General features: G+C 45.4%; 1 protein-coding gene across 1 annotated transcript in view; it reads left to right on the top strand.

Moving 5' to 3' along the window:
* Positions 1–23,881, top strand: part of GPC1 (glypican 1) — a 197,316-nt gene that overhangs the window by 83,465 nt on the left and 89,970 nt on the right. The window contains exon 2 of the mRNA XM_066326036.1: positions 17,328–17,486. Coding sequence (XP_066182133.1) covers positions 17,328–17,486 — 159 coding nt within the window. The remainder of the gene's footprint in view (positions 1–17,327; positions 17,487–23,881) is intronic.

Raw genomic sequence — 23,881 nt, forward strand, 5'->3', positions numbered from 1 at the left:
AGCATGAATTATTATCGTAAGCTTTACACACTTGCAGAAAGGCTGCTTCGTTAAGTGTTTCTTTTTTATGACATCCTGAGAGCTTTACTATGAGGAGTTTTTCTTTCAAAAGAAACACCAAAGAGATACCCATTCTGCCTTGCAGAGGCAGTGAATCCATGGCACTGCAGCTGATGGTGTTTATTTCTTCCCACTCTAACATCCAACCTCAACAGAGCATTCAGGTAGTTAAAATTCCCAATTGCCACACTGCTTACTTATGAGATGCGGGAAAAGGACATGATAGCAAAGAAGTGTGAATGAGTGAAGACAGAGGAAGAGAGAACAGGCTGCTGAGACGAGGGAAGTCTGGCTGAACACGAGCACGTTTTAACGCAGAGCTTTCCCAGCGGCAGGTCTCCAGAATTTAACCAGTAGGTGGTGAAGCCACAAGGGATTGTGATCTTCTGGAGTGCCCTTCTGCATATCCTATTCCGTAGGATCACTCTGCATTCATTCCTTTATAAGGCAAAGCCTCCCCTTCAGCAGCCCCAGACAGCTGAGCAGGGAGAGGACTGAGCAGCCTGAGGGGAGGGCTGTGAGAAGGGGATCTGTGCTGGGTCACAGAGCTCCAAGAGGCAGGTGCTCTTTGGGCTTGGGGCTTTCTACCCCTTGTGCTCAGGAGCTTACTGGCCTGGTACATTTCTTTAGAGAAAATGCATTTTCTCCTCTCCATTTGGTCAGGTGAATAGATGAGGGTAATAGAGACTTTTTCAAAGACAGCAGAGAACCATCAGAATTGGAATAGTGTTGTGGGTTTCTCGGGGGTTTGTGTGGGGTTTTTTTAATGAAGCACCCAGGGAAGAGGGAAGGAGTAGGATATTCCAAAATGACAACTGTCCTGAACAGTGTCCTGAGACACTTCTGCTGTATTGCAGGCTGCTCCATTTGGCTTCTCTGAATACAAATCAGCAATGAAAGTGAAATCTGCTAGGAATTGAAGTAGATAATATGAATAAGGGACGCACTGAAAGCTGTCCATGTTTAGAGTGTGATGAGGCTTTGAGATTATTTTCCTGTCCTGGTACTGTTTAACTGTTCTTGTTTTCACGCAAAATCTTGGTCGCTTTGAGCTGCCTCAGGAAGTGTACACTGGCTGGTCCTTGTGACCCTTGGGCCCCTTATTGAGATATCACATGTCAGGCTGGGCAAAAACAAGCCCTATAATTCATCTAGAAGTCTGCATCTTCTGGCAGGCAAAAGCATGGAATTGGAGTACTTTCAGGACTTGTGAAGGAAGTTTGTCTTTTGACAGTACCTTTTCTTTACAGTCTGAAGACCATAGCTAGAAACTAGGTGGCCATCTGGCACAGAGCTTTCAAAGTCCACCTTTGAGGACCTGTTGATTCAGGCTGGTAGTTGTCTGTAGAGCATCTGACTTGCAGCATGCTTCGCTTCTTAAAAGCAGCACTTGATTCAAGCTCCTGACACAAGGGTAGTTACTGTGTAGTGGTTGTGATTAAAGGAATGGAGCAAAAGCCTTGGCCAGTGTTTGGACAGACCTCTCTTATCTACTCAGAAGACGGATGTGAAAGCTCTTGCCAGCTGGGGTAAGCTACTGGTAAGCACACAGGTGGGTTACAAGAGTTGGATTCACTGCGGGTCCAGTCCCTCTGCCTTCGAAGGCAGCAGGAGTTTTGCCATCAGCTTCAGTGGCAGAAGTTTCAGCCTCAGGTGGCCAAGAGCCTGAAGTTACAGCAAGTGCTTTCCATCTCATTGAAAAGGATCTGGATTTCTAACAGCAGCTCCTCTGCAAGGAGATCTGATGCATTCTCATTTGTTCCCCCATCAGATGCTGCCTCAGAAATCGGTAGTTCAGTGTCTCTGCTGCTTTAAGGCAACTGCTGAGCAAAGTGGAGGTTTTGCTATCTGTGTGCCCTAATAAATACCTTAAGGTGGATGCAGAACTCTGTAGGCAGAGGGGAAGGAGCCAGTTGCCAGTGGAAGGCCATGCTGGGATAGAATCAGGAATAATTCCTCCATGTCCTCAGTAAGCTGGTGATTGCAGTGTGCTGCAAGGGATATGAGGACTTTGAGGAAATCCAGAATTTTGTCTGACAGGATCCATGGAGTTTGGAGCATAGCTGCTGCCCTGCCACTCCAGCACTGCCCTTTTATTTGGCACAAATGTGGGGAACCACAGATCGGAGTGAAAGGGATCAAAGGAGTGACTGGATAATCTGCATCAGTGGGAACAGCCTGGCAAGGAAAAAGAAGAGGTGACAATTGAGCAGCCAGCCCAGCACCTGGTCTCCTTTGTGCAGGAGTGCAGTGTGGGCCACAGCTGATGAGGCCTGTGTGTGTGAGGACGTGTGGAATTACATGTTCGTCATCTGTTGATTACAGGAGATCAGTCCTTTCATAAATGTAACAGGGAAGTCTTGTGGCTGAATTTCAGACATGGGGCCTGAAAGATCCATGGAAGACAGTGAGTTTGTTTTGTTAAAGAGTGAAGTTCTGTATGCCAAGGAAAAGAGGGCAGTCTGGAGTGCTGAGGAAGCTGAGTGAGCCAATCACACTGAGAAAGGAGGGGAGGGGGATATTTCATGCAGGGGAGAGGTATCCACAGCTGTCTTCCTGTTCGAGCAAGGCTGAATGATGGGCATCACAAATCCCAGGGGGCTCTCAGCAGGAATGGGACAAACATCCTCTGCTGATGGTTGGAATTTGAAGTAGATCAAAAATAGACAGTGTATGAAGTGTATTAATTAAGGGGTTTCAGCTGTCACAGGGAGTGAGGATGCAATTAAAGGTGCAGATCTTGTTGCACTTTCTTATTTCTAATGCTGGGTAAGTGCAGTTTCCTGTCACTCTCACACACTGAAGGGTCTGTTGTCCTGATTCCCAGATGAGGGAATGATCTATACCAGTGCCTGATACCCTGGCCGGGGAGATGGGCAGGTCATCACATCCTGGGAAATGGAGAATGAAAAAGTCACAAGACCACGTGGTTTCAGCAGTAACTAAGCAATACAGCAACTAAGAGTTGATCAGTGGAGTCTATTTAGAGCTGTTTGCCCAGCCTGTTTCTAAGCATCCCCAGTGACAACACCTGTTCCCATGAGATTTCCACTTGGATTTTCTCCAGTGCAGGTGCACTGAGGCTCGCTGTGACTGCCATTCAAGCTGTGGGAGCACATATGGCAGGAGAGCAGCAGTCCCTCAGCAGTACCCTGAGTAAGCCTGGAGGCTGGAACATGACTTGCCTGTAAATACCAAAACCAAGAGAATTGCACAGTTTACTTCCATGGGTTCTCAGAGGATCAAATCCTCTCCACTTTCCTGCCAAACTGGTCATCGATGCTGCAAAGTTAGCTGGTGGGAGGCAAGCAAGTTGCATAGAATTGTGATTGCTCAGCAGAACAGAGTCTTCTGCTCTGGAAGACTGCTCCTGTGTGGGCACTTGGTTTTATGTCAGTAGCTCAGAAACAAGCCCAAAGGCAGGCAAGGTCAGGGGAAAGCACTCTGCAAGGCATTGCTGAAAAACGTGCTGACTGTGGTGGTCAGTCACTGTCACTTACTGGCCAGACTGGTATTAAATTTTCCCTAATTGCTTGCAAAAGGAGAAAATGCTTTTGAATTACATTAATCTTTTAGGCAAATAGTGGCCACACTGGTGAATGTCTGGAGGTCCCCACCTTTAGGACTGCCAGAAGCCTTTCCCGCTGGCATAACTGAATCTGGAAGTGGAGTTGACTTCCACACTTGATAAACCTCCCAGGGATGGTTCTCTTTTTTCTTACAACAAAAAAGAAAAATTTGGTGACGGTACTATTGTGCTATGATGCACAAAGGATGTGATTATTCAAGAGCAAAAGCATCTCAGTGAGTAAGAGAACAGAGGGATCAAAAGGAGAACTTGCTGCTTTGACTGGGGTCCTGGGTTTAGACCAAGTTAAGTAACTGGGACCTGATGCACTTTGAAGCAGTATGGATTTTTCCCAGGTAGGAATAGCATACTTACAGTATCATACATACATACAGTATCAGGAGAACTAAATTCAGATTTTCTAAGTCGTGTTTTTCACTGACTGGCCCATAATGTCTTCTAAGATGGGTGTAGAAGACCTATTGCTTACATTCAGGGGGAAAGTGGTGAAGGAAAAAACTGTGCAGTTTGCATTTAATGTGAATCTGCCACTTCTTGGCAACACTCAAGCAAAAAAGACCCAATAACCAAAATGTTCAGAATGGACCTTTTTCAAGTCATAAATTCCTGAAATTGCAGAACTTTTCCTTCAGCCATCTTTCTGCATTTAGCTGAGTGCTTAATGAGTGAGTTTCTCTGAGATATTCCCTAATCATAACCATATTCTAGGGAGACCAGTTACAGCATCGTTATCATCTCTTACTCTATGAACATGTTATGTCAGGTTAATAATGGTTGCAGCAAGAAAGTGTTATCCAGCCCTCTGAAGCGTGGCCCTTGCTAACATTCCTGTAAGTGACTGAAGGTACATGAGTAATCTTACCGAGTTCATTTGCCTCTTAATTTCTAACTACCACCTTGAAAAGCAGATTCAAGCAGTATATGTAGAGAGTCTGCTTTGTTCTGTTTTTAAGACATGGCAGGAGTTCAGATCCTCCTTCCTGCAATATACTGTGCTTGCTGCAATTTTTAGCAAAGACAAAACACTTTCACTCCAAAGAGAGAATTTCTTTTTTATGTCTTTCACAAATCACAGTGGTCAAGGTAGCGGGGTATCTGCAGAGACAGCTGGTGTTGCTGTTCCAGTCCTCTGAAGAGTGCTTTGGGATTTCAGGAAGCTTGGAGGCAGCTGCCCTCAGGAATTCTGCCTGGTACCTTGCAAGCACTCTTATCCTTGTCAGTCTGCCAAGCTGTCTGAGGGGAAGCTCATTAGTGCTGGGATGGGGAGCTCCGAGGAAGGCATGAACCTTGCAAGGTGTGAGAAGCTCAGAGGTGGCCCAGTTTCCCATATGCCAAGATCACGGTCCAGGAAAACAGGTTTGAAGCATGGTGATGGTAAATGGTGCCATCTGTTTCACCAGAAAATCAAATTGCCTGGATAAACTGGTCTGTTCTTCAGAGAACTATTCTGATCTTTAGACAACTACTCTGTTCTTTAGGAGCTGTGCACCAAAGATACTGGTATGAACACTCTGGCCATTCACAGTGATCCAGTGGCAGAATGAGGCTTGTAAGTCTTCCAGCTAGTGGTTTTACACTTGTTTCTTTCAAGCTGCGTGACTGCTACCCCACTCTGAGCTGGGACTGCACTTTAGGCAGTTCCTTCTCACACTGCTTGTGGCATGCAGTGACAACCAGGCATGCTGCCCAGAGGCTGCTCTACCTTTCTGGAGTGTGGTCCATATGTGTGAAAGCAAATCTCATTCATGCCCAGGCGTGCTGAACCCCTAGGATGCTTCAGCCAAAGCTAGTTGGAAAAGAGTAGATGCATTCCTCTGATGTTCCTACAAATACAATCAGCAGTCTGTTTTCCTAGAATAGCTGAAAATGCTGTGAAATGCTCTGTTTAATTTTGTCTGGGATAAAACAGGGATGCTTCTCCAGTCCCTTTCTCTTTCTCATGATTGCTGTTAGTGGTCCCCACCATGCTTTTTGTTCCTGCTGAAATGTGAGCCCTAATGGAAGTGTCAGGCAAGGAGGAAACAGGCGGGTGAATATAGGGCTTAGGGTTGAGTCCAGCAAAAAGTAATCTCATATAATCCCTGGAAAATGTTCTTTCAAAGCAAAAAGATGTAAAGAAATCTAACAGCTCTATCCCATCAAATGTAAACCCATCTTTGGCATTAGATGGGTATGCAGGCTTACTTAGCATGTCAAGGTTCCTTAATACATTAAATTAACAGGGTAGATATGAATGTTCATGGCTACATTGAGAGGAAAGTTGAGTTGTAACTGTTGTGGGAATCAAACTACAAGCTTTTAAGGCTTCTGTTTGAAAACCCCTGCTAAACTGGTATTTTTTGTCCCATTAAGCACTCAGAGACATGCACAGAAACCAAACATCAAACAGCACGCAGACGTGTTTTTTGTTTCTTTTATAACTACTGCTACAGCCTCAGAAGTGAGAGGGGAATTGAAAGTGGGTGGAGAAAAAAAGATCTTTAAACTGTTTAAAAAAAAAAAAATTCCTTGCTCTTAAATTTCTACTGCCAAATTTCATCACAGACTAATTCCTTGCAGCTGAGCTGCAAACCTCTATGAAAATAGGGGTTTACAGTGGAAACACTGACTAACTATAGCTGTGCAGTGCCATGAATAATGACGCTCTAATTACGCCTTACGGTTTACCAAGACCTGCTTTCTGTATAGCTGTTGCTGGTTTGGGGAGCAAGATTTTTTTTTTTCTCGACTGTGGTTTGCTTCTTTTTGTTCATATTGTGTTGGCACATAGTTTTTTGAAAAGCTTTTCTCTGAAGGGAGCTGGGCAGACAGCTATGATTAAGTATGAAATGATTGGTTAAGCTGTTTGTCAAAGTTATAAATAGGATACCACACAAACCCAACACTAATCTTGCTGAAAGACAGATACTGGCAACATTTCTTAGTCATCTGTTCCTGACGCTCAGGGGAGAACAGCTACACTTCCATTAAGTTTCCAAACAGAAGTTGCCTAAAATACATTTCTCTGGTAAAATTTTGGGCATATGCACTGTAAGCCACAATGAGATCTAGCAGGGTGTTGGAGTTTGAAATGTTCATCCCAGTTGAAACCTGGTTCTCTGGATCCACCGCACTGTGTAGTGGTGAAAGGTGATGGTTTGATGTTTTTTGGAAACGAAGATCTGTTTGTGAAGCAGTTCTGGCAGGACCAGACTGATGTCCTTATCTCCTCATACCCCTGGATTAATTTTAAGGGCAGAAGAGGAGGTCCCTAGGGATGTCCTTTGCATCTTCGGCGTTACCGGCAGCGTTCTGTAATCTGCTTTTGGGAGATCAGATGGAGGCATAAAAAGAAGAGCAGTGGCACAGGTTTCACTTACGTGCGTCTGCAACCAGAAGGGAAAGGCAGCATATTGAATTCCTTCTGCTGCAAATCTCTCCCACAGCAGCTTCTGCAGACTCCAGCCTGGATGCTGCTGCTTGTCCATCCCAATTCTGTATCAGCTGCATCCATTCTGTCCAACTGGAAGTCTGCAATTTTATGTTCCCACAGGATGACCCCATATTTGCCGTTTGCTTTCATAGTGCCTCAAAATTGTAGGGAAGGGCTCCACAGTTTGGCACTTTTACTGCTGGCCAAAACATTCATGAGACAATTAAAGCAAAGCAATAGCTGAAGGAGAGCCAAGCATTTCTGGGGCTGAAAAAAGCTTCAAGTTGCAAAGTGAAAAAGCCCACAGCAACCAGAACTTGCCCCTCCAATCCTGCACCTTCCCACATCCCTGCCAACACATACAGCAAGGAGTTTTAGAGGAAGTAAAAGCATTTCTAATTTATGGCATAAGTCAACAACTCTTCATAGGTGAAGTCTCTTAATTTTTTACAGAAATCTAAAAAAGGATTATCTTGAATTTGTGGGGTTTAGACAATTCAGACAGGCATTTAGTTTTTTTTAGCTTCGGTAAGTGTAAACACATCTATGGAATTTCAGATTAATGACTTTCATTAAACCTAATTTCTTAGATTTTTAGTTTTGCATTTTTATTTTTTAGATTTTGCAAATTAATTTTAATTTTGCAAATTCTCAGAATCAGATTCAGCTGATTTTTTATAAAAACTTTGTTTAATAACTATTTTAAAAGAAAGTTTTTTGCAAATTCAGGAGTCATTTTCATTCTTACCAGCAGACAGAGTGACAGAGGGTTTTTTAAGCTTCCTGATTTTCCCTTGGGAGATTTTTGCTGCTAGAGAGCAAGACTCTCCTTGTGTGCACAGAGCACCTCGCCTGGGTGAGCTGGCAGCCAGGAGTGGGGCTCATCAAGGTGAGCAGCAGTGTCCTGTGCCCTGTGCAGCCTTCCCAGCCTTCTCCTCTGGTGTGGTACATCCTGCTCATCCCATCGTGCTGCAGGGATAAGGAGCAGGGAGTGCCTTCCAGGAGCCCAAGGCTGAGCATGCAGCTGAAACCCAGAAAGATGATTTTCATGGTTTTCACGCCAGCATCAACTGCTTGAGTTTTGCTGGGATTGAAAGGAATTGTTCTCTAATTACTGACTTCTCCATGAGAGGTGAATACAGGTTTGTTCTTTGCAGTGAAATGACTGGGACCAGCCATGGGCACTCCCCATCCTTGAGCAATAGTTTTACAAGCTTGATGAAGCTCTTAAGTCTCTATCTCAAACCAGCCCCAAGTGCAGTACCACTATTTTCCTTGCAGAGCATTAGCAGGTGGTCTGGAGAAGCCGCCTGGTTTTGTCCCTTCCTCAAGTTCCTGACATGGATTATACGAATTTTTGCCCCAAAGTCTGGGGTTTTTTAATGGAGAATAAACCAAAGGCTTTCTGCTCTTCAACTTCTTGGTGTGAACTACGTCTTTAATCCTTAGTTTACTAGCCAGATTCCTTTTGCAGTCTGATCTTACTGGCAGTGAGTTGTCAGGGCGTGAGGAAGAGCTGACAGTTTCTCCAGTAGATACTTTGCTGAGAAGAATCTAGTAAAAACGATTCTGCTCAATGAGTTGTTTTGCCTCTTATGTAATAACGTATTTGTGTTGTTATGAAGCCTGCACAGTGAAGCTGCATCTGATAAAAGAGTGATAGGTTTCCATTTTGATCTTATTTTAGATTGCAGCAAACTGAGGATAAAAAGACTCTTTGTTCCAAGAAGAAAAAAACAGCACCAAACATATGGTGAGAAGCTGATGTGCTCAGGACAGCTCTGAAAGAGGTTGATAGTGATGGATTGCGAGAAACAACTTCAATAGGTCCCCACAAGTGTTATGTGAAGAGACAAGATAATTCTTCCCTTGTCTAGGATTCATTTTAAAAGTTTTCTGTTTTTCGGGGAAGGGGAGAGGAAGGAATGTAACAGTGCACTCCCTGTATGTTTCTCCATGATTCTTGCAACTGGTCTAGTTCGTACTGAAGGCTTCTTTCAGGATTGATGTGCTTGGAGAGTGTTAAATGTCAATCATGTCCTAACTCCCAGTTGAAGTCTTTCCTAGTGGATCATCTCCTGTAGCAGTCATGCTCAGAAGCACCCCCACTGTGTGTCCAGTGCCCAGAAGAGGATCTGGGGAGTGTTGGGTTCAGTGTGTTCAGTCAGTTCTGCTAGCTGGAGGTCTTCCACTACTTGTGGTACATGTGGATTTGGCCCATTGTCTCTCAACCACTGCAAAAGATATTTTCTGCTGCAAATTATAAAGTGTTTCCTACTCTGTCCTTAAATACAGGCTTGGATCATTTCTCCCTGTGCTGATTCCTGCTGTGTGTGCACAGCTCAGAGGCAGAGTCAGGCCAATGTAGCTCAAGGCAGGTCCTGAGAGAAACTGGGGGAGCAGAGTGATGGGAAGGGGTATTCTTTTTCATTCAGAAAGACATTCCCAAAACCCAAAGGAGCAATGCGTGGGTGAAGTGCTTTCATGCAGAGCTTTTCACTAAGAATCAAGTCTGTTGTCAGCACTTGTGACATTTTCTCTGTTCCCTTCCTCTGGGCAGTTTGCCACTGTAACATACACAGATGACATTAGGATTTGCAGACTGTCGTTTCTGAAGGCACTCTTATCTAATCTGTACTTAGTATTTTTCCAGGACACGGAGGTGGCTCTTTCTCCTCTGTTAATTAACTTTCTTTGCCCATGTTTGCCTGCCTTATAAATTCCTCTGACATCAGGGTCTAGGATTAAACAAATTGATACCACACTTCCAGTGTGTGTGAGCTTGACACTGAGCTGACAGCCTTGGAGCCTGAAGTATTTTGACACACGAGCAGAGCAAATACAGAGGAAATTGCTGTTCAGCCTCCTCCACATGCTCCTGCCAGGCTCCTGGTTTGAGCAGTCTGTGTCGGTACTAATGGGGTAGTCCCAAAGTCCTCCCACCCATCAGCGGGTTTCAGCTCGAGGTGCCAGTTGTGACATTTCTCAGAAGTACCTGTATTTATTCACTGTGTCAGGTTTTCACTGTAATGCAATTACAGAGCAGCACTAACCTGGTAGGGAGCCAACTCCATGCAGTAGCCAGATTAAGTTGTCTTATTTGGTTAACAGTATTTTGATAGTTTATTAAATCCTAGTAGGAGTAGAAAGATAAGAGTGGAAATAACAAATATGGATTATCTGCTCTTGGTTGTTCACTCCTGTTGGTATAATCCTGGTCTGAATTATGAGCTGTGCAAACAAGTGTTTAATAATTTGCTATTGTCCTATCTTAAACATGTGCATTGCTTTATCAGAATAAGCATATTCTCTAGCTATATTTTTCCAGTTTGATGTTTTTATCACTGATGTGGAACGGAACACAGTGCTTGTTTTCTTTATCTGGAACGAAAACATTAGTTCATCTCAGATAGCACAAGCTATTTGATCAGCCTTCAGATGGCAAGGCATTACAAAAGCTGCTGACATGGGACAAATCCAGACCTGTGGTGTGCAGCTTGAAAAGACTTCATGCCCTTGTTATCAGTCCCCTGAGATAACCAGCTACTCACCCAGCAGCAGAAGCAAAGAGATGGGACTGATTGTGCCAGAGACAAAGCCCTCTCTCCTTACTGAGGCCAGGAGGCAGCAGGGATGTGTGTGGGGTTGCAGATGTGGATGCAGCTGTGAGAGAGCCCCAGGCTCTTCTGCAGCCCTGCTCATGTGTCACTGTGACACTGCTCTGTGGTGGCCTTGGCCCGGCTGAGATTAGCCTGGGTCTTGTCACATAGCAGGAACTGAGGTCCATGAGTGGTTCCTGCAGGGTTGTGGTGAAGCAGACAGCTTCCCTGTGGCTCTCCTCTCCACCTTGCTGCATTAGCTCCCAGGCCAGCTCATCTGAGATGTCCCCGAGTCCATGGCAGGGCTGGTTTCCAGCTGCACTCTGCCACCTCTGCTTCTCACCCTGAGAGTGCATCTTCCTAGGATGTGCAGGAAAATAAGGACTAGATTTGAGCACAGCTTTTCCTTCATGACCGTATTCTGCCCCAGCTTTCTGGGCCAGCCCACCTTGCCTGTCCTCAGCCTGCAGTATTGCTGACACCAGGGAGAACATGGCTCAGTGCATTTTGATCACAGTGTTTGCTGTACAATACTTGATATTCAGGCCTGCTGTGACTCCCCTGACATTATGCGCAAACTGAAGCCAAAATGATGATACTCTTAATGCACAATCAGAAAAGAGAAGGTATCGTATTTTGCCAACAGCTGACTGCAAATCAAAGAAATAGGCTGCACAGCTAACATCTGCCTTTGCAATATGGGAAAATATCTGATTTTTACTATGCTTAATAGAGCAGTCTGATCTCTGGTTCAGTTTGATGGTAGCAGCTACAGCAGGAGATGAGCTGTACAGCTGGACACCTTACACAGGATGGGGTGTAGGATTTTGGCAGAGCTTGCCAGCAATGGTTCTCAGTGAAAATGGCATGAAGAGCTCTTCCTAGGCTGGTCAGCCAAGACTATCTCCTAGCCCAAATGTTTTTTGGGTACTCCTGTTTCCCCTTAGGAGTTATCTGTGGCAAGACTTGGATTCAAGGTAGCATCATGGTACTAGTGCTGGCTGTTCCACTTATTGGCACGTGCCACATCGTGTTCTCTGTAAAGATACATATTTGAAGACAATGGGGACAGGAACACCTGAAGTGGGAAAATCTGGGAGGCAAAAGGAAATGGGTTTAATTTCATTGCACTACCTCTTTGCAAGGTATTTTTAACATCTCTGCCACCTCCAAGCTCATTTTGCATCAGCTATAGGCACTCTGACATGGTTTAAAAAAAAACAAAAAACCCAAAAAAGCATATTCTAAACTACACTGTTTTGTCCTCGGTTCCTGGCTGTGATGCTCATTAGCCTGGATGGGATTGAGGTGTGAAGAGGGAGAGGCCAAGAGAACATTAGTGCCCACCAGGGACAGTGGGAGGGGACTGGAGCTCCTCAGCTGCCAGGTGCTCTCAAGCTCTGTGGCTGCACCTGGCCAGGGGCTGTGTCCTGGCGTCTCTGCCATGCCTGGCATGTCTTGCACTTCAGCAAGCCTGATTGCCTGGGACATGTCCACCCAGAAACCCCCCAAGAGAGAGCTTGGGCTGGAGTTGTTCCTGGCATGGAGGGCTGGACTGAGGCTAGGAGCATGAAATGAGCTGTTGGAACAGTTTGGAGAGCGAGTGGGAGGAGGGTTATAAATATGAGGGAAGAATTATGATGGATTTATCACAGCCTGAAATAAATTAACCTCTGGGAGGAATGATTTTGTAATAATTTGCATTTAGATACTCTGACACAGCCACATAACCCCAAACCTTCTGCAAACATCGTAATTAATTCAATCTCCAACATCCTATGAGAGGGATAGAAATAGCACTATTTACATGTGTAAAAGGAGCCAAGGACTCTTCTCTCCGTATTGCATTTTACACCCGTGGGGCTGCCCTTATGTCTTGTTTCCAGAGCCTCCTGGTGGGGTGGAAAGCAGCAGCAGTGAACAGCTGGAGAGCGTTCCTGGGCACAGCTAGCTGAGCTCCTGTGTGTTTCAGCCCAGGGAGCCCGTGTGGGCAGGGCAGTGAGGCTGCAGCACACAGCAGAAGAAGCAGGGAGCTGAGTCCTGTCAAAGCTGAGCCCTGTCTCAGCTGCTGGTAGTGGTGGCTGTGGGCAGGGCTGTTCCCCCGCAGGGACCCTGGGCCTAACTCCATCTCTGAGTGGAAGGTGGTCAAGTGATTTAATATTCAGCATTCTCAAGTGTGGTAATGAATTTGGTAGCCAAAGTGACCTGCTAACCCAGCCAGCTTGAGAGGGTATTTCAAGGACAATCCAAGCCTGTAGCTATGCAGTGGGATATTCTCTTGTCATCAGCCTCCTGCCTATTCCTTCCCATACCAGGGCAGATAATCATAAATGAGATACTTGCTTGATGCCATTTTCATGCCTGCTCTACCCTGGTTCCATTTCCAAGGATCGTGCAGTTGGCGGGTTACATCCCACCCCACCTTCAGCAAGTTTTGCAGGAGAGCTGGCTCTTCCAGAGAGAGCCAGATTGAACCTCACATTGTGACTCTGGAAGGCTTGGGCAAGCTGATTGTTTTCAGAGCATCTCCAAGTGCATCTTCCCTTACTTACTGTCCTGGTTTGGGCAAATGTATCTTAAATCCAGGGTTCTTAGGGCAGCACGGAGCTGGTGTTAGCTGAGCCACTGAGTGCACCCTGGGCGCCTCTGTGCTCCACTGCCAGACCTGCTCAGGGGTGGGCTGGAAGTCTAGGGCTGAGGAGAGATGCCTGGGTTTCAACTACAGACTTGGGATAGTGCAGTTTTCTTTGGGCATGACCCAGAGCTGGCCTTGGTTGCTGGAAGCGTATCCCATCATCTTCAAGGAGATTTGAGGAGCCCTCTCTTTGCTGAGACAAAGTTTGGCTTCTGCCATGGCTGTCTGCTTTCTGCAAAGCTCTTCCAGGGGTGGGAGCACGTGCTGTCCAGCAAGTGGTGAGCGACAGGTCAGCTGTACACAGGGGGAACTCGTGTGGCACAGCAGTGGGGAGAGGACACACCCTGTATCGTGGAGATTTACTCCTGGTAAAACACCTCTGCCTCATCTGCAGATGTCTCCTGCCAAGTGAACCCAGAGATATTTGTAGTGCAAGCTTCAGCAAGAGGACAAAGGCAAGTTGGCAAACAAAGGGACTTTGAAATTTAAGGAGAACCAAAATATGGTCTGGAGCACATTTATTTTGGAATCAATAGAAAAAGGTTAAATAATGATAGTGAATGTTTCCAGGGTGGGTCAGGTTAAAAAGCAAAGAAAGCAAAGCATGTTCACAGTGCTGTAAGACTGTTCTGTGTGTGCTGAGTTTGAGTTACATAGATAAATGATGAAAACTTTGCTTCCCACTGAGATGGAGTGTGGTGGTGCTGAGTACCACACATACACCTGCTGAGTACCTTACAAACACCTGCAGAACACTAAGATAAATGCCACTTCAAAAGGGATTGAGACTGCTCTGAGTTCAAGAGTGGGGGGAAAAAAAATCTATATTCAGTTCACAGAATTGTGTAAAATTAACCAATTTGAGCTACGGGTGTGACTTTTCCCTGCTTTCTGTCTGTTTTGCCGCTGTCCTTCCCTGGGCTGTGTGAGGCTGTGCTACAACAGCGGGGCTGGAGCCATCCTGCTCTGACTCGCAGCACCTTGCCCAGGCTGGGAGCGCGGAGTGTTTGTCTGGACATGTCCAATTTAATCAGCACAGCTCTCCTGCTGCTGCTCCTCAGGGTCTGTCTGGGAGCTCAGGGCTCTTCCTCCCCTCCTCTCCTCCCGAGGCAATCCCCACACTTCCCCCCTTGGTTTCTAAAGTCTGTGCAGGGAACCTGCCTGAAGGGCAGCTCTAGTGAGCACTTTGGTGTCTCCTTGCCGGCATGTCCATATTTGCTCTCCCAGTTTCAGGCAGACCTGCCTGAACCCTGCTGGGTTTAATCCTTGTAAAGATGGCTCCATAGTCAAGCTTGGTGCTGATGTTTTAATGTAGCCCTTTTGCAGCTTCCTCAGGGTGAGTGACAGGAGTGGAAGCAGTTTGTGTGGAGGTGGGAGCAGGTCAAGGGCTCATCCTGAATGCAATCGTGATCAACAGACACACCAATAGGCAGGGTCCCATGATAAATACAGATCTACAACCAGGAGAAGACTTTTAGATCACACATTAATATTTTCCTCTCTTTCTCCACTGCTGGATCTGCTATTCACATTTCTAAGCTAGGCCAGCAAGGACACCAAACCTGCTGCGTTAAGTAAGGGAGTCAGAAAAGCACTGTGATATGATTGGGAACACCATTAGGGGAGGGCACTATAACAGAAGGTCAAGAGACTGGGAGCCAAAGCCCTGGAGCTCTCCCAGAAAAATTATTCACAGCCAGGAGATTGGAGATGCCCAGGGTTGCACTGATTTGACTGGGTTTCCCAAAACAGGGCATTAGTGCCGGGCTGCTGGAGGCTTTTCCTGAGCCCGCCAGCCCCGGTGGCCGATGGCACCCAGAGGAGATGGCAGGAGTGCTCGTGTTGTGGAGTACAAGGCCTCTGAGCACCACCAGGACCTCACCAGCAAAATTCACCACCAACTGAGGTGGTAAGGGCACTTTTGGAAACCTCTGGGGTCCCTTGGGATACATTTCTTTGTGGGTTGGCTTTTCAGAGAGGCCAGGCCCCGTGAAGGCCTGGCTTTGTCCTGAGGGCCTCACGGAAGGACGCGTCCCACAGCAAACCTGCTGCCCACAAAACTTCCATCCTTGCCAGAAATCCTGTGGCAGCAGAAACAGGATGGAAAAGGCCGGGCAAGAAAAAAAGTTTCTAATTTGCCGTGACAGGAATCAAAGCCGTGTCTTGTCAGAAAATTGCAGCTGCCTTTTGCTGCCCGTCTGTCCCATGTCAGCAGCCCTGGCGCTGTACGGATACATGCAGCCCGACGGGAAGGAGCCCAGGGAACAGTGACTCCCAACAACCCGCTCCGTGAGGGAAGGAGAGGCTTGGAACTGAGCTTGCATTAGGTGTGGTAGGCATGGAGCCACATGATATTTATATTTGACTGTAGTTTTTGTACTGAGGGAAGCTGGTGCTGTTCCTGCTGCCTGGGCACTGGTGGGGACAGAGGGTGGCCCCGTGGGCGGCCCCGGGACAGCCCCCGGACACCCCTCCGGCTGGGGTGAAGGCAGGAGGGACTCCCTGGTGCTCTCTGAGCTGGTGAGCAGCAGTTCCCACCAGGCAGACAGGAGGACTGGCAGTGCAGATGCCCACTGTAACCCGTTTTCCAAGGGCAGGCTCGCCCCACGCCCTGCAGAGGCTGCTCAAGGGTCATCTGTGAGCAGGAGTCCAAGGACCAGCAAAATGCAAACTCATCCTGTATGGCTTCTGCCTAAAGTACATCTACTAGAGAGCACTCCAGTTGCTCTTAGGCTGCTGATGAGGTGACTTTTACAAGGGTAGGACATATGTCCACTTGCAGAGACCCTTTACCACCCATTTGCTAAGAGCTTTACACTAGAAATAGCTAAGGACTTTAATGTGAAATTCTGGAGACTGTGCAGGTTCAGGATTTGAAGCTGTGGAGACACACAAGATAAAACACATTTTTAAAGATGTTTAGGCTCAGCTATGACATTAAGACAGCAGTCCTGTGAAAGTACCAGGAGAATCATTGGCAATCCCAATCAAATTATCTTAAACATGATAACTGCTTGGTAACTGGTTTATCTCAGAATATGCTTGGAACAAGGGGGTATTTAGTTTTAATTTTTTTATACAAATGTTTGATTTCATTCAAATGGATTCTTACTGCTTGTGTAAGGAGAAACATAGGGTGTGTTTGCAGGTGGATGTGTCTTTGTAAGAACTCATGAGAACTTGAGCAATTATTTTTAAAATGTTGCTGACTCTGCCTATGTGAGCACTTGCTTCTCCACAGCAAAGAAATTGCAGAGGGCAGGAGAAGCTCCATACTGGAAAATTTTTAAATTTAATTGCTGAGTCCTCTTACCTTTCCTGTTCTTCCTTACAGCAAATGGTATGTTCAACTGATTGTCATAGCAATCCCATAGCAAAACCCCTTTTTTGGGATGGTCTTGTCTCTTTCCTGGAGATACATTATTCACTGAAAATTTCAATACATGTGGAGGGGAATTAGCCACCCAAATTCCACTGACATTGATCACATTTCTCTGTCTTGAAGAGGTCTTACTAGCCTCACCTCTCTGGTTAAGGAAATGCCTTCTCAGGATAAATTTGATAGGGTGGGGAACACTTCAGAGTTGGTTCTTTTTTTCTTGACAAAGCAGTTTCAAACAGCTGTGCTAATATACATATTAAGTATATGACTTAATATGTAGTACAGCTACATACGAATATAGCTGTCATTTAATCTGACTTCCATGTCTTCTGGAATTCTAGGCAGAGATGGATTCTAGGACACACTTTGTGCAGGAGACACCTGTATTTCCCTTCTCCTTGCTCCATATATGATTTTTTTCTCCTTTGTTTTTCCTTCCCTCACAGTCAACAGTGAGAAAATTTGTGCCTACGTTGACACCAATCACTGTATTAACGCAGAAGAACTCAAATTAGGTGGTAAATTTAACAGAAAGACCTGATGCCATCCAGGCTACCAGGGAGCTGGGATATTTTTAAGCTGAGATTTTCCAGCATGAAATCCTCCCTTTTCCAGACCAGACCATTAAACTGCATTTTTTCTCATTTTAGGGGAGCACCTGCGAATCTGCCCACAAGGCTACACCTGCTGCACCAGCGAGATGGAGGAGAACTTTGCAAACAAAAGCCGAAGTGAATTTGAAGCCATGATGAAAGAAGCTGGTCGCTCTGTGCAGGCGACCCTGACAGCACAGCACAGAAGCTTTGACAGTGAGTAAAACCTGCCTGCTTCCCTCTGCTCAGCATCCAGTCACTGCTCAGTTTCCCAGGCATTGTTGGAGCCAAGAGTTTGTGTTTGACACGCTTTACTCTGCATCTCACTCAACAGTTTGCGTGAAGCGTTGACCTGGTGGAATTGTAGGAGCTGTACCTCTGGCAGTGTTTCTGTAAGACCAAGGCATTTTGAGATCTCCATTTCAGAGTAGCCGCTGGAGGAGGCTGGCAGACACTGGTGTGCCTTGGCACTGACACAGCTTTGACAGGCGTGCTCTAATCAGCTGCTACCACAGCAGAGTAGCATTTGAGGCAGTGATGTAAAACCTGGCCCTGTGCCTTGAGCTGTAAGTTGAACAATATGGTAAAAGTGACTGGATAGCCCTTAGTAAGGTGGGGGGAGTTTAAGGAGACATGGATTTTTCTTGTCCTTTCCATGTAGATAGCAAGTGAAAAGGATGTTAGTTTGTATTGGATGCTTATAGCTATTAGCTTCATCTGAGCACTGGGAAATGTTACAGAGAGGGAAGCTCTTAGAAACTGTGGTGCATAAGATGTTGTGGACAAACATTCTCTCCAAAGTCCAGTATCCCTCCTAAGATGCTAAGCAAAGGCTAAGGATGACTCTCTTACTTTTATTGTTCCCTGAAAAATCCATTTTGCAGTGCACAGTAGTCCTGGAGGTCTAAAGGCCACTGGAAATAAATGGTTTACTGGCAAAATTGAGATGACCTGTGATTCAGAAACTGTATCCATTATCAGATTTTGAAGAAGGTCAGACATTTAGAATCATGGCCCTCCTAACTTTATCAACAGTCATCATGTGGAGTTACCCTGAAAAGGAGTCGGGGAAAGAAGCTGTAATAGCCAGAAAGGTGGAACTGGAAATTCAAGTAGTAAATAATAGATCTAAAGAAATAAGCCTGACCTTCAGGCTTATAACCAAGATGAAGTGCTTTTACACTAAACAGGAAGAAAAGGCAGTGCATCTCTGCAAAAGGCATTGTGTGTGTGGCCAAGGTTGGCCACACCAAAGGCATTCCTTTATAAGCTCAAAATTAATTGATTTTCACCTGCCTTAAAAGGTGACAATCAGGATTTTTAAAAGAGCCTAACAATGGTGGTTGCTCACACTGATGTCTGAATGGGAGCTGACACAGCTGCTGCTGAGCACAGTCCCCAGCCCTGAAATCCAGCCCTTTGCAGGGGTGCTTTGTTAGTGCTTGGCACCCTCTCCCTCCACTCCCTGTCACAGCACTGGCTGCTATATCTGCTCTTTATTTTCACCACAGCCACTCAAAAGAGCAGAGTTCTGCATCTGTGATGTAAGAGAGTACAAAATTCAGTGGGAAGCTTTGAGAGTTATAGTGACAAGCAGAAATTTCCTAGTGAAGAACTGGTTTAGTCTGTGATTTTTTTTGTGGATTAATAATAATAATAACAGCAATAAGAGTAAGCAAAGCAAAGAGTAAGTAAGCAAAACCAAGCATCTAAAAAGGGGATGCTTGTGTTGAGATGTCAGTTAGAGCCATTTGTTTTTATTCCCCAGTATTTTTTTTTATTTTGGTTTTATTCCTCAGTACTTTACAAAGATGGAGCTTTATTTCTGTGGTGTGTACCCAAGTTTCTTTTAAGTATCAAACAAAGTAAGTGTTCAATAAGCAAAATATTACTTTAACAGACCATAATGCACAAATCAGTGGTGTTTTGTAGTGGGAACAACCTCACTTGAGCCCACAGGCCAGGAAGATATGTCTCCTGCTCCCATTAAACCCTTTTAGTTTGCTTAACTACCCTTGCAATCAATACAGAGTTTATAATTTATGCAAGACATGATTAAAAAAAAAATCATATCGTGTCTCAGTTTCAAGCATGAGTTTACCTTTAAATAGTACTATTATTTTTTCTTTAGTTACTTTATAAATGGTTTGAAATTGAGGGAGTTCTGGAGATGGGGCAATGGGATCACCTCAGCTCCTGAAACAATGCCACAGAAACTGCCCTAACTTCCAGTAAATGGCATTAATCTCACAGTTAACAAGATCTTTTGCAGGTAGTGCTGCTTAGAGCTGTTCAATAAAGGAGCTTTTTTATGTCAAATTGATGAGTTCTAGTCTTGCTGGCACCGGATGCCTGCGTTTGTTGGATTTCCTCAGCAGCAGCTTGGAGTGCAGCTTTTGGGCTTGCAGAGCTATCGATGCACAGCTTGTCTTCACATTAGTGATTTTATTTGGCCTTAGGAGGATGTGGAGAGGCTCCACTGGATGGGGATGTCCAACTCATTCTCAAAGTATTTGTAGCCTGGAGATCAGATTATTCATGTATTCTGTGTTAGCAGGTGTGGTGTAACTGAACTTCAGGCCTGGAGCTCTCATATTTTTGGATCCATCGCAGCAAATCTTGCGCCCATAATCTCACTGCCGATCAAGGCAATAGTCTCTACTTGTAAATTCCCCAAGCTCCAGATAGAAAATAGAAAGGCTACAGCAATCTGCCTCTGAAGTAATGTTCTCCTTACTTGTGGTCAACATTTTGCTTTGGAGAGTAATTCATGTGTGCAGGTTGTGGTCTATAAAGCCCTGAATTGTCATCACGCCTCTGCTCTGAGCTGCAGCTTTGCATTGGTGCAAGGAATTACAGAGTCTGTTGTTCCAGCCTCCCTGGCTGCTTTTGGGGCAAAGAGCTGAGTGTCCTTCATCTCATATAAAGTACTTTTAGACAAAGTGCACGTGTGAGATACAGGGGTAGCCATATATTCAAAAGTGAGATGTGTGGAATAGGATCCCACAGTCTGAGTGCTCTCTGCACAGCAGAGGACACATGGCCCTTCCTCCAGGATCTGCCAGGGCTAAATTTAATCAGCCTATGGCATTGCTTAGCTGCTTACCAGCACATTTGTTGTTTTGCTTTATGTTACTGTAGCTAGCAGAATTTGGGGACATCAGTTGCAACCTATACACGTGGTCATCGGCTTGCTGGTAACCTTTTAACTGAAAAGGTAGCATTTTGCTCTACAACCAATTGGTTTGAATTAAAAAAAAAAAAAAAAAAAAAAAAAGAAAAAGAGCCAGAAGCACAGACCAGGAGTGATGGGAGCATATGCTTTTGATAATTCAGTGCTAGGGAGGATGTTGTGGTCAGAGTAGAGGTACTTTATTAGCACGATTAAAGGCACAAATTCTTTGTTAATTTTGATGGCCCAGGCCTCTTGATCAGACAGGGAGGGAAATGTAGTTAACTGGGAGCAGAGCCTGTAGCAGAGACCTACTGGAGGCTGCTAGGATGGTTTTGGTTGGCCTTTATTTGGCTGAAAATTTATATATAGCCTACACCTAGAAAGAAAAACATGAATAATAAAAATAAAACCAAGCAGGCGGTCTTAAAGAGAGCTGGGGTACAGCCTCTGTTGAGACTGATCCAAAATACTGTTTTAAAGGTGCTTCCAACATTGATTGCAAAATGTGCCCCTTTTTAACCTGGTATCTTGTCAGTAATGAGGAAGTTTCAGTATATATTATTACAAAATTAAATAGATTGATGAGGTGCTTTGTCCATGCAGTGGTTCAGGAGACAGATATGAGCTGGCTGTGCCCCCTGTGACAGCTGCAGAACAGGACTTTGGCTCCTCAGCTGTGCTGAGAGTGAGTTACAAACATTGCTCGGGTCTGGGGGAGATTCCTGCCAAAAATGAGCTTTTATTTGCACATCACACAACTGCATGTCAGTATTGCTCACAGTCATGGGAATTCTGAACTCCTGTCCTCCCCGGTACAAATTAAACTGGTACTTCCATAATCTGTTGCAGCAATGAGTCTGGAATAACTTCTGGGCTGTGCAGGAAAGGCTCTAGAAGTCATTTGTGGTGCCTGGTCAGAGCAGCCCCTTTCCAAGGCCGTGCAGTCGGGGATGGCTGCAGAGGGGTGGAAAGGTTCCTTGCTCCAAGCACCACTTGCTCTTGGTGCTTGGAGTGACAGTGAGGGGCTGCAAGCAGCAAGGAACAAGGCTGTTTTTCTAATCTTTGTGAAAGCTCAATTGTTGAGAGTCTAATCCTTGTCTGTCTCTCTGTTTTGTCCCCTTTCCCCCACTTAAATCACTTTTTAATAATACTGCAGTGTTGTGCCAATCTTTCCTTTTGGTGCATTTAGCAAGCAGTCCCTGTGTGACTGCTGACCTTTAGCTGTGAGCCAGGAAATCTGTCCTTTCAGAATTGTTTCATGTTTTCAGGAAATATCAACAAGCCAAAACAAAAAACCTTGGCTTTTAGTCCACATTGCACAGTCTAAAAATGATTTGCAGCTCTCATAAAATCTGTGATTTTTAAGCTGTGACAATCAAATGCAGATAAAAAAATTTGTGTTTTATAACTGGCTGGTCATTGGAAAGCTGATGTCATGTAAAGGCTTTCATAATGTCCGGTCTTGGTAGCTGGAAACTACATATGCAGAAACACAGACCATGCAGATAATTAACATTATTTGAGGGTTAGTTTCAGACAGTTACATATTTCTTATGAAGATGAATCACTGTTTTAAATGTTACAAGGTAGGCAACGTCCTAGAAGCTGTTACACACTGATGGTTAAAATTTTACAGATTTCTAAAGGTGCCTTGTTTAAAGTTCAACCAAATGTGTCTTTGTCAGAGGAACTGAGTTATATAACCCTCAGTACCTAGAGCTGTAGCACCTAAAAGCACTGTTGGAGAGAGGCATATATAAATATTTTTATTTACATTCAATATACTGTGAATACTTAAGGAAGCTGATCAGGAGGTCACAGAGTAAGCCCAGCAGGCAGAGCTCTGTACTACCCTGATGGCTTTAAACCAGGCCTACAAAATCCAGAGTTGAATCTGAATTTTGCTGGCATTTTCTCAGTTGATGATAACATGATCCAAGCCCTGATGACGTGAAATTCTAAAGTAATTTGGTGGCCCACAGACCAAAAGATGTATTCTGAGAGATGAAGGACCTCTCTGTGCAGAAAAGGATTGACACAAGACCCGAGCAAGGGCTATCTGGGCCACAAGGGCTCAGTGCTTGTCCCCCCAGATGTGTTGTCCCAAAAGCGCTGCTCCTCTCTTGCAGTGTCTGCAGTCACTGCTCTCGGCTCCGGGTGTTTCTTGGAGGCATCACATGGTTTGGTAAAGTGCTGTCTCAAAGATTCTTTTTCTGTAGGAAGAGGGAAGAAGGGACTGGTTATGCCTTAAAACACGGAAATGCTGCTGTGTTTAGAAATAGATGCCTTGATTTCAGAGGTTGTGGAAAGGGAGCACTTTGTGGAGTGAGCAGAGTTGCTCCAGCAGCCATGGGCTGTGCTCTGTGAGCTGCCTGCCTCCAGCTGCCCCTGGCATCAGCACTGGCTGCTCCCTAGGGCGAGGAATTTGAGTTGGGACTTCAAATGTATTCCTTTTGATCCAGAAACCCCTAATTTCCTGGGAGCACTCTTTCTTGTGGTGATTCCCCAGGCCAGGGCTCTGCCCTGAAATTGTGGTGTGTGGCTCAGTTGGTGGCCTTGGCCAAGGGCTCACCACTGTGGGAGAGCTCTGACCTCTGAGGCATCCTCAGGCAGATGGGAGGCAGCAGGAGTCCCAGCACCCCATGGGACAGCAGGCTCAGCTGTCCCCCTGGATATGTGCTGGGGACATGGGATGGTTTCCACAGCTCACCTGAGCTTTGTCTTTTCCTAATGTCAGTCTTGCAGTGGCTGCCTGCTGTCTCCCAGCTGAACATCTACCAGGAAACAGTGTCTGTGCATGGGCATTTTTTCCCAAATGGAAAAGAATGAATGGGCCTAGAACATTTCAGCTCCTGAACAAGAAGCTGGTAGAGTCAGGGAGACTGAGTTAGAGGGGGGACTGACTTAAGGGCAGGAAGATGTTTGATCATTTCTTCTAGTGACGTGACAAAGGAATAGGAGGAAAAGAAACCTGGAAATTAATCTCTTTCACTGAGTGTTCATCACCTGCACTGCATTTTTCTGACAGGCCAGGGGTAGCCTTTCTGGTAAAACTGCACTACTGAAAACACCACAGTTTTGTGCCTCTTTCTGCACAGCACTTGGGCAGCATCATTCAGAAGAAGCCCATTTCTCCTTCAGCTTTATCTCTGGGATGCATAATCAAAAGGATTTAGAGGCCATCAGAGATGATTCCTCTGGCTCCCATGGACTTCCTTCCCTTAAGGCTGGTTTGGGGACAGTACAGACATAGAGAGCACCTCCTTTAAGCTGAAATAAAAAAGCAGAGTCTCAGGTGGATCCAGGACAGAGAAACAAATAAGGGGATTCCCTTGGAGGTGTCCACAGGGGAAAGGCAGCAAACACCCATGCTCGCTTCATATCTTGTTCCCCCAAGGAACCACCTTAAAAAAAGCCCAGCACAAGACAGGATTGA

The sequence above is a fragment of the Sylvia atricapilla genome, chromosome 10 (genome assembly GCF_009819655.1).
Source record: "Sylvia atricapilla isolate bSylAtr1 chromosome 10, bSylAtr1.pri, whole genome shotgun sequence".
In the NCBI taxonomy this organism is placed as follows: Eukaryota; Metazoa; Chordata; class Aves; order Passeriformes; family Sylviidae; genus Sylvia; species Sylvia atricapilla.